A 9842-nucleotide genomic window follows, 5' to 3' on the forward strand; every position below is an offset into this window, starting at 1 on the left:
GAGGGAGGGAAGGAAGGAAGGAAGGAGGGAAGGAAGGAAGAAAGGAGGGAAGGAAGGAAAGAGGGAAGGAAGGAAGGAAGGAAGGAGGGAAGGAAGGGGAATGATCGTCGTCTGGCCGCAGTCTCATGGCAAGTAGGCTGTAGGCGTTGTCAGTGTGAGAGCACACACAGCAGAACTGTCAGTCAGCCCCTCCCCACTGCAGCTCAGCTGTCATGGGTTAATGGTACACTGAGCAGACCCAGGGAGAACGCCTCTGAGCGAGACAGATACTCACCAGGGGCCAGGCTGTGTGAGCTGGTTCCCCTTCTGACCACGCCTTTTTGCCCAAGAAATTTTACACAGCCATAGATCGGTGAAACTGCTAAACAAAAACTGATAATGAATCATACAGAAATGTACAACCGTTGGGCTGGAGAGGTGACGCAGCAGTTAGGAGCACGCACTGCTCTTACAGAGGACACAGGCTTGGTTCCCAGCGCCCACAAGCAGGCGGCATACACGGCCTGCAGCTCCAGTCTCACAGGACCCAGTGCTCTCAGGCTCCTGTGCACAAGTGACGCGCAAACGCTCACACGGGCACTCTTACACACACACATACGTTTGTAAATTTAAAAAGCCCAGTTCTTCGACAGTTCCGACCTCGCTGTATTGAAGGCAAATACAGATTTGCATGCTGGGTCTGGGCTGCATGTTTGGACCCAGGATGGCGATAGCTGCAGGCTGTGGGGCGTCTTCAGCAGTGCAGAGCTCACTGAAGCTTGGTGCCCATCACATTGCACAGAGCCACACGGCAGCAGCACGTTCAGAGCCATCTCAAAGGTGGTCGGAAAGCCTGTCCTATCCCAGGCCAGAATTCACCCAGCAGTGTTTATGAAATTCAAACCAGCAAGCCAAACGGCATTTTCTAAAAATCAAACCTATAACGCAATATAATCCAAATGTAGACAGATTTCATACTTGTTGAACAGTGGTCATAGAAAAACACTATATTGTTATTTTCCACTAAACAATAAGATGATTCTGTAAGAGTAGGAAACTGTGTGCAAATGATAACACAGAATCAGATCTGAGGTGGCTTGGCGGGGGTTGGTTTGTATTGCGTGGCTTCATAGCACGCAGAATGCAAAGTGTGTGTGGTGTGTTCAGAACTGAGGCTGCGGGAGGTCATGTGGCACCACACTAGCCGCCCCTCAGACACGCCCCAGGTTCACTGCATGCTCTGTTTTGCACCAGTTTTAAGCTGATGCCCATTCAGAGGCTCAGGGCTGCCTGGCTTTTCACAGCTCCAACATTCCATTGGATAGAGCCACATGGCGTCACCGTCCACTGGCCAAGCATCTGGGAGCTTAGGGAAAAGGAGTGGCAGCACTCCAGACAGGACCATCCAGTGCAGAAGTGGGTGCGGTGCGAGAGGTGACCTTTCCTGGAGCAAGAGGTCCAGGGAACAGATTAAAGATGAGAGCCAGGGCCAGGGTGAGTCCGGCCCATCAGGATAGAGATTTGGGTTTTCATCTTAAGACCAAATGAAGTGCGGTGGGGACTGGCCACCCCTGGGCAGGAAGCCCTTGGGAGAATCTGGCTCAAGATGAGAATGGACCGGGCTCTCGAGGGGCTCAGTCCGTGCTCCCCGGGACGCCTTGTCCTTCAGAGAGGCAGCCCCAGTTGGACCAATGAGAGAAAGTCACCACAATGAGGCCCCTGAAGAGACTCCACACTGATCCCCTCCGGTGTATCTAAAGCCAGGGTCGCGGCTGGGTGCCCTGTGTGGCATCAGGCCTAACCTCGTGTGCCCTGTAGAGGGCTATGACCCCAGCGCCCTGGAAGCTGTGCAGCTGGAAGACGGCTCCACTGCCTACATTCATCACCCTGTGTCTGTGCCGTCGGACAGCACCATCCTGGCTGTGCAGACAGAGGTGGGCCTGGAGGACCTGGCGGCAGAGGAGGAGGAAGGCTTCAGCGCAGACACGGTGGTGGCCCTGGAGCAGTACGCCAGCAAGGTGAGCAGAGCTCTCTGCGGAGAGCAAGGTGAGCGCGGGCTCCACCACCTGTCCGCCACCCCTTGGCCTCTCAGGCCAAGTGTGGTCCTGCTAGACTCCCAGCCCTTGGCATCTGGAGACAAGAGCTTACAGCCATCCTGGACCACACGAGATCCTAAACAATTTCACCCCTCTAGAGAACAGTGGCAGGCCTGTGCTTGGGCTCACGCTGGGCCGTCCTGACCCCAGCCCATCTACCCCAGCTCCTCCCCGCCCATCTGCCCCAGCTCCTCCCAGCCCATCTGCCCCAGCTCCTCCCAGCCCATCTACCCCAGCTCCTCCCAGCCCATCTGCCCCAGCTCCTCCCAGCCCATCTACCCCAGCTCCTCCCAGCCCATCTGCCCCAGCTCCTCCCAGCCCATCTACCCCAGCTCCTCCCAGCCCATCTGCCCCAGCTCCTCCCCAGCTCCTCCCCAGCCCATCTGCCCCAGCTCCGCCCCAGCTCCTCCCCAGCCCATCTGCCCCAGCTCCTCCCCAGCTCCTCCCCAGCCCATCTACCCCAGCTCCTCCCCAGCTCCGCCCCAGCTCCTCCCCAGCCCATCTACCCCAGCTCCTCCCCAGCCCATCTGCCCCAGCTCCTCCCAGCCCATCTGCCCCAGCTCCTCCCAGCCCATCTGTCCCAGCTCCTCCCAGCCCATCTGCCCCAGCTCCTCCCAGCCCATCTATCCCAGCTCCGCCCCAGCCCATCTGCCCCAGCTCCGCCCCAGCTCCTCCCCAGCTCCTCCCCAGCCCATCTGCCCCAGCTCCTCCCAGCCCATCTGCCCCAGCTCCTCCCAGCCCATCTGCCCCAGCTCCTCTCACTGCTTTTCTTTCTTTTCGCCCCACTGGGGCCATGACAGACAGACAGCTGTGCACTGACTGACCCTTGTTGTGCCATCTGAGAAGGGAAGGCTGCTGTCGGGACAGTGCCTTCTGAGTAGCAGGAGTGACCTCAGCCTCCTCAGGCTGCTGTGATAATTGTCTGCTCTCTGGGGAATCTCTGCCTGTGCCTTTTTATTAGATTTCCCATTCAGTGAAGCAAGATGCCACTCTATTTATTGCTTCTCTGAGACTTACTTAGACACCAGGGAAATAAACCCAGGAGGCAGTGAGCAGGCCTGTGCACCAGAGCGGCTGGGATTCTTGGAAAGTGAGGCCCAATGAGATGAACCCTGGTTGTCACTGCTGAGGACAGAGACCTGTGAGCCGAGGGCATGCTCTGGCCCGGGCCAGACCACAGAGCCTTGGATGGGCAGGGCAGAGCTTCCCAAACACTGGTTAGCCTGCAGGCCGGGAGGGCTTAGTTTTCTAAGCTGTAGGAGAAAAGAGGACAATTTCATAACTCTTCAAAAGGAAGCACAAACTTTACTACAGGCCACTTGGGATACACCTCTTTGCAGCCCCTGGGCCATAGAGTGAGTTAAAGGCCAGATGTGAGAGGGAAGGAGAACTCGGTTTTATCAAAAGAGCCTCAAGGTCAGGGCTGGCCCTGCCACAGCCCTCTCCAGCCGTGGGTGAGGCTTCCCAGGTTCAAGCTAGCGAGTGAGCTGAGTGGAACTGGGGTGTCAGAAGCCGCTTGCAGCCCTTGGTCGTGGTACCTGCTCCTCAGGAAGGGCTTCTACTGGGAGAAGACGACATGCTGGTCAGCCCCAGCCGCCTAGCTGTGTGGTCAGCAGGGGCTCTAACTCAGCCTCGCTCAGGGCAACCCTGATACCCAGGGGATTCTGCTAGATGCCCATAACACCCAGCCTCCCTTTCCCACCAGGCCTGCACCTGTTAGCTGTCCCTGGCTGTCTGGATGTGCTATTCTGCCTCAGATGCACGCTTTCACACACATCATATATGTATATACATATGTGTGTACACACACACACTAATAAAAAATAAATTTATAAAAAGTAGATCCAGCCAGGAGGTGGTGGCGTACGCCTTTAATCCCAGCTTGGGAGGCAGAGGCAGGCGATTTCTGAGTGCGAGGCCAGCCTGGTCTACAGAGTGAGTTCCAGGACAGGGCTACACAGAGAAAAACCAAAAGAAAAAAGAAAAAAGAAAAAAAAAGGAGTTCCAGTTCTGTCCCCTCCCATCCAGAACCACCCGAGTCTGGCCTTTGGCCACAAGGAGCTATGACATGCTGTGGGGTTTGAATGAGAGTGTTTGAATCCTTGGCTCCCAGTTGGTGACAATGTCTAGGGACATTTAGAAGGGGCAGCTGGAGGTGTGCCACTGGATGTGGACTTGAGATATAAAGCCCCACACCACTTCCATTCATCCCTGCGTTTTGTGCTTGTGTTGGAAAACCGAGCTCTCTGCTTTCCTGATCCTGTCCGTGCGGCATGAATTCTGTTCTTTGGGTCTTAGGCTTGCTCTCGGCTGGGTCTGGTCTCCCTCCTCACCCCCTCAGGATGCCTACAGGGACACCAAGGTTTCTTTCCCTCAGGTTCTGCACGATAGCCCGGCTTCCCATAACGGCAAAGGGCAGCAGGTTGGAGACCGAGCTTTCCGCTGTGGCTACAAGGGCTGCGGTCGGCTCTACACCACTGCCCATCACCTGAAGGTAAGGCTGGCAGGCGGCTGTGAGCCCTGCCGTCTTCTCTGTAAGGCTGCTCTGGCACTGCCCCGGCCCCTGCCCCGTGTGTGTCACCTGCTGGAGGGATGATTCATGTGCTCAGAGGTGCCCACATAGAATCTGGGGCACAGTGTGGGGGAGAGAATCAGAGGATCTAGCCACACGTCTGCTTCCTCACAGGTCCACGAGCGAGCTCATACGGGTGACCGTCCATACAGGTGTGACTTCCCCAGCTGTGGAAAGGCCTTTGCGACAGGTAACACGCCTAGATGAACACAAGGTCTGCTTCTAGTTGGCAGCCAAGGATTCTAGATCCACTTGGGGACCTCTGCAAAGGAGGCCAAGGACAGACTGCTGTCCCAGAGACCGCTGAGGTGTGTCTGCAGGAGAGGCTGGGGCCCAGGAGGGAGGCCTGCCTCTTGTATCAGCTCCTGAGGCCTGTGGCCTCTCTGGCCTTGTTTGCTCTGTGTAACAAGGGCCCTCAGGCTGCGCTTCTCTGGGCTCCCTCTGAGATTCCTGTTCTAGAATATCTCCAGCTGGCCTTTCTGTGCCCCAGGGCACTATGGGCTTTTCCTGGACTGTCCTGGGCCTGTGGAGCCTCCTGGAACGTCACTTAGGGAGAGAGGGCCTCTAAGTAAGGGACGAGGTTCCGCTGACCACTCATCTTACACCCCGCCACACATGGACAGGCTATGGGCTCAAAAGTCATGTTCGTACTCACACGGGTGAGAAACCTTACAAGTGCCCGGAGGAGCTGTGCAGCAAGGCCTTCAAGACCTCAGGGGACCTGCAGAAACACGTCCGGACCCACACAGGTAGGCTGGACCCTGCCCCCCACCCCAGGGCCAGGGCCTCACTCTGCTCTTCAGATCCAGGCTGAGCCTGGAGCTGTCCTTTCTTGCTCTGGTCCTCCTGAGCCGTCCCTCCAATCCCTGTCTGCACAGGTGAACGCCCGTTCCAGTGCCCTTTTGAGGGCTGTGGCCGCTCCTTCACCACATCAAATATCCGCAAGGTACACGTGCGCACCCACACGGGCGAGCGGCCCTACACCTGCCCCGAGCCCCACTGTGGCCGTGGCTTCACCAGCGCCACCAACTACAAGAACCACGTGCGCATCCATACAGGTGGGCCAGCTGGCATGTGAGGAGCCCCTCCCCAGGCCTCCCCTTCTGTAGCTTCTGATCCGGGCACCTCAGCTCCAGCCTCTCTTTGCCAGCCAATGCAGGCTGGGCTGGGCTGGGCTTGGGACCCCAGATGGCTGTCTCACTTACCGTGAGCAGTGAGTTGCCCCCACTGGTGGCTGGATCTGGTCCCTGCCTCCTAGCCACACTTCTATGGAAATGTCACCTCGGCCTCCTCCAAGCATCCTCCTGCACCTGCACGAGACTCTGGTGTGCAGCCTCTGGCGCCACGCCCCCTGTCCCACTTCCCACCGTCTCAACTGTCTCTCCCATCCTGACACTGCATTCTTTGCCCGCTATCTCTCCTCTTCTGCCCACAACTCTCAGTCCTTCCCCCCACCCCGAATTGCGGTGTCACTCCCCTCTCAGCGTCCCCACTCTCTCCACCTTGTCTCTGGGTGCAGCGGTCCCACTCTCGTGCCCTCCTGTCTTCCACAGGCCATCTTCCCCAACTCCTGCCCCGAGTCTCAGTTCTCAGCCCCTGTCCTTTCTCCTGGCTTTCCTGTCACCAGCCCTGTCCCCCAACTCTATCCCCTTAGCTTCCCCCTTGCCAGCCCCAGTTCCCACCCCCCTCACAGCCCAGTGTCCCCAGGGGAGAAGCCATACGTTTGCACGGTGCCAGGCTGCGGGAAGCGCTTCACGGAGTACTCGAGCCTGTACAAACACCACGTGGTGCACACGCACTGCAAGCCCTACACGTGCAGCAGCTGCGGCAAGACCTACCGGCAGACCTCCACCCTGGCCATGCACAAGCGCAGCGCCCACGGGGAGCTGGAGGCCACGGAGGAGAGCGAGCAGGCCCTGTATGAGCAGCAGCAGCTGGAGGGTGAGGGGGCAGGGAGCGGGAGGCGGGGGCAGGGAGTGGGAGGCGGGGCCAGGAAGCAAGGGGCGGGGCCACAGGGCCCTCCCACCGCCCAGCGGAGGAGACAGCCCAGGCTCTCCTCTCCTAGCCGCCTCCGCCGCTGAGGAAAGCCCCCCACCCAAGCCGACCCACATTGCTTACCTTTCGGAAGTGAAGGAAGAGAGCAGTGACATCCCAACTCAAGTAGCCATGGTGACGGAGGAGGATGGCCCCCCCCAGGTGGCTCTGATCACTCAGGATGGTACCCAGCAGGTAGGAGGCCTGGGGATCGGTGGAACAGTCTCACAGTGGCCCCTGAGGTCCTCAGCCTCACCTCCACCCAGGCCCCTGTTTTGCCTTTGTGGACTTTAGAGAGGTGCATCTCAGGGGACCAGTGTGTCACCCAGCCCTGCTCCTCCCAGTGTCCTCATCTGAATCGCAGGCACGTGCCGCTTAAGCGGGTCATGTCAGGTCTCTAGGGTCTTGAAGCCAGAAGCCTGTCTGCCAGTGTAGCTGGCCGCACAGTACCTTGCCCCTTGGCCATACCTCACTGCCTAGTGTGCCTCTTCCTGCTAGGGTGAGGGGGAAGGCATTAGGTGGAGGCCCTGACCTGCCCAGCACCCCACCCCTGTCTCCAGCTCCCTCCCTCCTGTCTGCAGGTCAGCCTGTCCCCAGAAGACCTGCAGGCCCTGGGGAGTGCCATCAGTGTGGTGACACAGCACGGCAGCACCACCCTCACTATCCCCGGTCATCACGAAGAACTGGCCACATCTGGCACACACACGGTCACCATGGTCAGCGCCGACGGCACGCAGACGCAGCCCGTATGATCAGGCAGTTCCCTTGTTCCCTGTAGAGCCTTGTCGTGGGGGTCAGAGGGCATCACACAGGCAGGCCAAGCCAACCGAGACTTCGTATGAGGCAGAGACACCATAAAGTCTCCCTTGTGGTGTGGGCTGTAGTTGTAGCTAAGGCAGGACAACTTTAAGGTCAGTCTGGCCAAGCAGGGTGTGGGGTACAGCTCAGTAATAGAGCTGCCATCTGGCATATGTGAAGTCCTAGGTTCAATTCCCAAGACTCAACCACCCAAATTTTAAAGTCTCCCCTCAAAGGCCAGGTGTAGTGGTGCACACCTGTAATCCCAGCACTCAGGAGACAAAGGCAGGAGGGGGTCTGGGAGTTCGAGGTCAGCCTGATCTATATTATAACAATTTCTAGGGCCATAAACAAACAAACAAAATCAGTTCCCTCAGCAACCTTCATCTTTAAAAGCCTGACAGACTCTCCAGACAGTGTGCAGGACAGGTGAGGTGCAGTGGTCCACAGCTGTAATCCCAGAGACTTGGAGCTAAGACAGCTCAGGGCCAGCCTGGACAGCTTACTAAGACCCTGCCTCAAAAATACAAAGACATGAGAAGGACTGGGTGTCACTCATGTACACCAAGTCCCTAAGTTCAGTGCCCAGTGCTGTCACTACTGCCCTGACAGCCTCCAAGAAAATCCTGCAAACTGAAGAGAAAAATGCAACCACAATCATTTCCAACCCGCGGGCGTTAGGAGTGACCACGGTGGCTTTCTCCTTCCGTCTGTGCTGTCTCGGACATGCAGCAGGTGCAAGGTCTTCTGTTTGTGTGTTTCCAGGTCACAATCATTACCTCTGGGGCCTTGGTGACTGAGGATTCAAGCGTGGCATCTCTCCATCACCAACAGGTGGCGCTGCTGGCCACGGCCAACGGAACACACATCGCAGTGCAGGTGGGCAGAAGAACGGAGGGAGAGGGATCCTGACTGGGTGGGGGGTTGGGGATGCAGTGAGGGGAGGGAACGGAGAGGGAGAGCTCAGACCCCCTCTGCCTATACAGGGAGACTGGGGAGTCCTCCCCTTGGGGGTGGCTGAGGCAGAGCCTGTGGTCACACTCTCAGTCTTTCTTTCTCTTCACCTGAGAGAGAGGCTGGGCAAATGCTCTCTAAGCCCTCTAGCCAGTTACTCTCCTGAGCCAGCTGGTGTCTGACACAGAGCAGCCTTGCTGGGCCCAGGAGTGCCTAATAGGACTCTCCACCAGGGAGTGTGCCTCTGCTAGAGCCCGGATAAGAAAGAGTGGCGGTGGCGCAGGCCTGTGATCCCAGCACGTGGGAGGCAGAGGCAGGCGGATTTCTGAGTTCGAGGCCAGCCTGGTCTACAGAGTGAGTTCCAGGACAGCTAGGGCTACACAGAGAAACCCAGTCTCGAAAAACCAAACCAACCAAGAGAGCAGGTGGCATGCAGGCCAGTGGGGTCTGGAAGGGAGGCCCTCACCCGCTCCCCCTGCCGCACCTCTCCACAGCTGGAGGACCAGCAGACCCTGGAGGAGGCCATAAGCGTAGCCACTGCTGCCATGCAGCAAGGGGCGGTGACCCTGGACACCACAGAGAGCGGCTGCTGAGCCCGAGAGGACCAGCTCCCACACCACACTGGAGACGGCGCCATGCTCACAGGCAGCCCTGCCTTCCGGGCCCTGGCCGTGGCTGACCCCAGGAAGATGGCCGCATAGGCTTCAGGGGCGAAGAGGCAGCAGGAAGATGGCCTCTAGTGGAGAGGGCTGTGGGATCCTCAAGAGGAGGGCCAGAGAGCAGGCTGCCCACACGCCTGCTGCCCTCCCAAGGAGAATATTCTTCCTGCTTCTGTCCACTCCCTTTCTCAGGGAGGGGGTGATGAGGTGGACGAGGCCTGGCCTCCACCCTGGCTGGTAGTACCACCAGGGACAGGGCGACAGCTTTCAGCCCAGCGCCTCCCAGCAATAACATCTCCTGGGGGTGAGGTGGCCACCAGGGACTTCCCACCGCCACAGTCAGAATTAATTCCTCAGGGGCCTGTGGCTGGAGGAAAGGTGCCTCTTCACTCGTCTGGGGCAGAGAGACAAGTGAGTGACCTGCATCTGGACTGCTGGGGACTGGGTTTCATTTGTTTTGTGGTTTGGTTTTTTAATCCTATTTTGATAATTATTTTTTTCCCTGCTCTGGGTGGTGGCAGCAAATGGGTGAATGAGTATTTAATAAAAGTTGCAAGTTTCCACCTGGGCTCCTCCGTCATCTCAGTGCTGGGTCCTGGTGGCAGGGCTGGCCAAGCTCCAGCCTGCTCCTTAGCACATCCCTGTGTGGCCTCAGCGCCCACCCAGCCGGCAGGCGGCTCTCCATGTGTCCAGGCAGGAGGAGGCCCTAGGAGAGGTGAACTCTGAGAGCCGCTGGCTGGTGGGCTTCTG

The 9842-nt window shown here is 58.2% G+C and overlaps 1 protein-coding gene across 3 annotated transcripts in view; it reads left to right on the forward strand.

Moving 5' to 3' along the window:
• Znf76 (zinc finger protein 76) overlaps window positions 1–9655 on the forward strand; it is a 29193-nt gene extending 19538 nt beyond the window's left edge. For all 3 annotated transcript variants that reach the window (XM_052163415.1, XM_052163414.1, XM_052163416.1), the window contains 10 exons: window positions 1798–1997; window positions 4453–4569; window positions 4762–4837; window positions 5271–5396; window positions 5526–5705; window positions 6355–6588; window positions 6713–6876; window positions 7263–7427; window positions 8245–8358; window positions 8928–9655. In XM_052163415.1, the coding sequence (XP_052019375.1) occupies window positions 1798–1997; window positions 4453–4569; window positions 4762–4837; window positions 5271–5396; window positions 5526–5705; window positions 6355–6588; window positions 6713–6876; window positions 7263–7427; window positions 8245–8358; window positions 8928–9026 (1475 nt within the window). In that variant the 3' untranslated portion in view covers window positions 9027–9655. The remainder of the gene's footprint in view (window positions 1–1797; window positions 1998–4452; window positions 4570–4761; window positions 4838–5270; window positions 5397–5525; window positions 5706–6354; window positions 6589–6712; window positions 6877–7262; window positions 7428–8244; window positions 8359–8927) is intronic.
• Window positions 9656–9842: the final 187 nt, after the last annotated feature.

This window comes from Apodemus sylvaticus, chromosome 19 (genome assembly GCF_947179515.1).
Source record: "Apodemus sylvaticus chromosome 19, mApoSyl1.1, whole genome shotgun sequence".
Lineage (NCBI taxonomy): Eukaryota > Metazoa > Chordata > Mammalia > Rodentia > Muridae > Apodemus > Apodemus sylvaticus.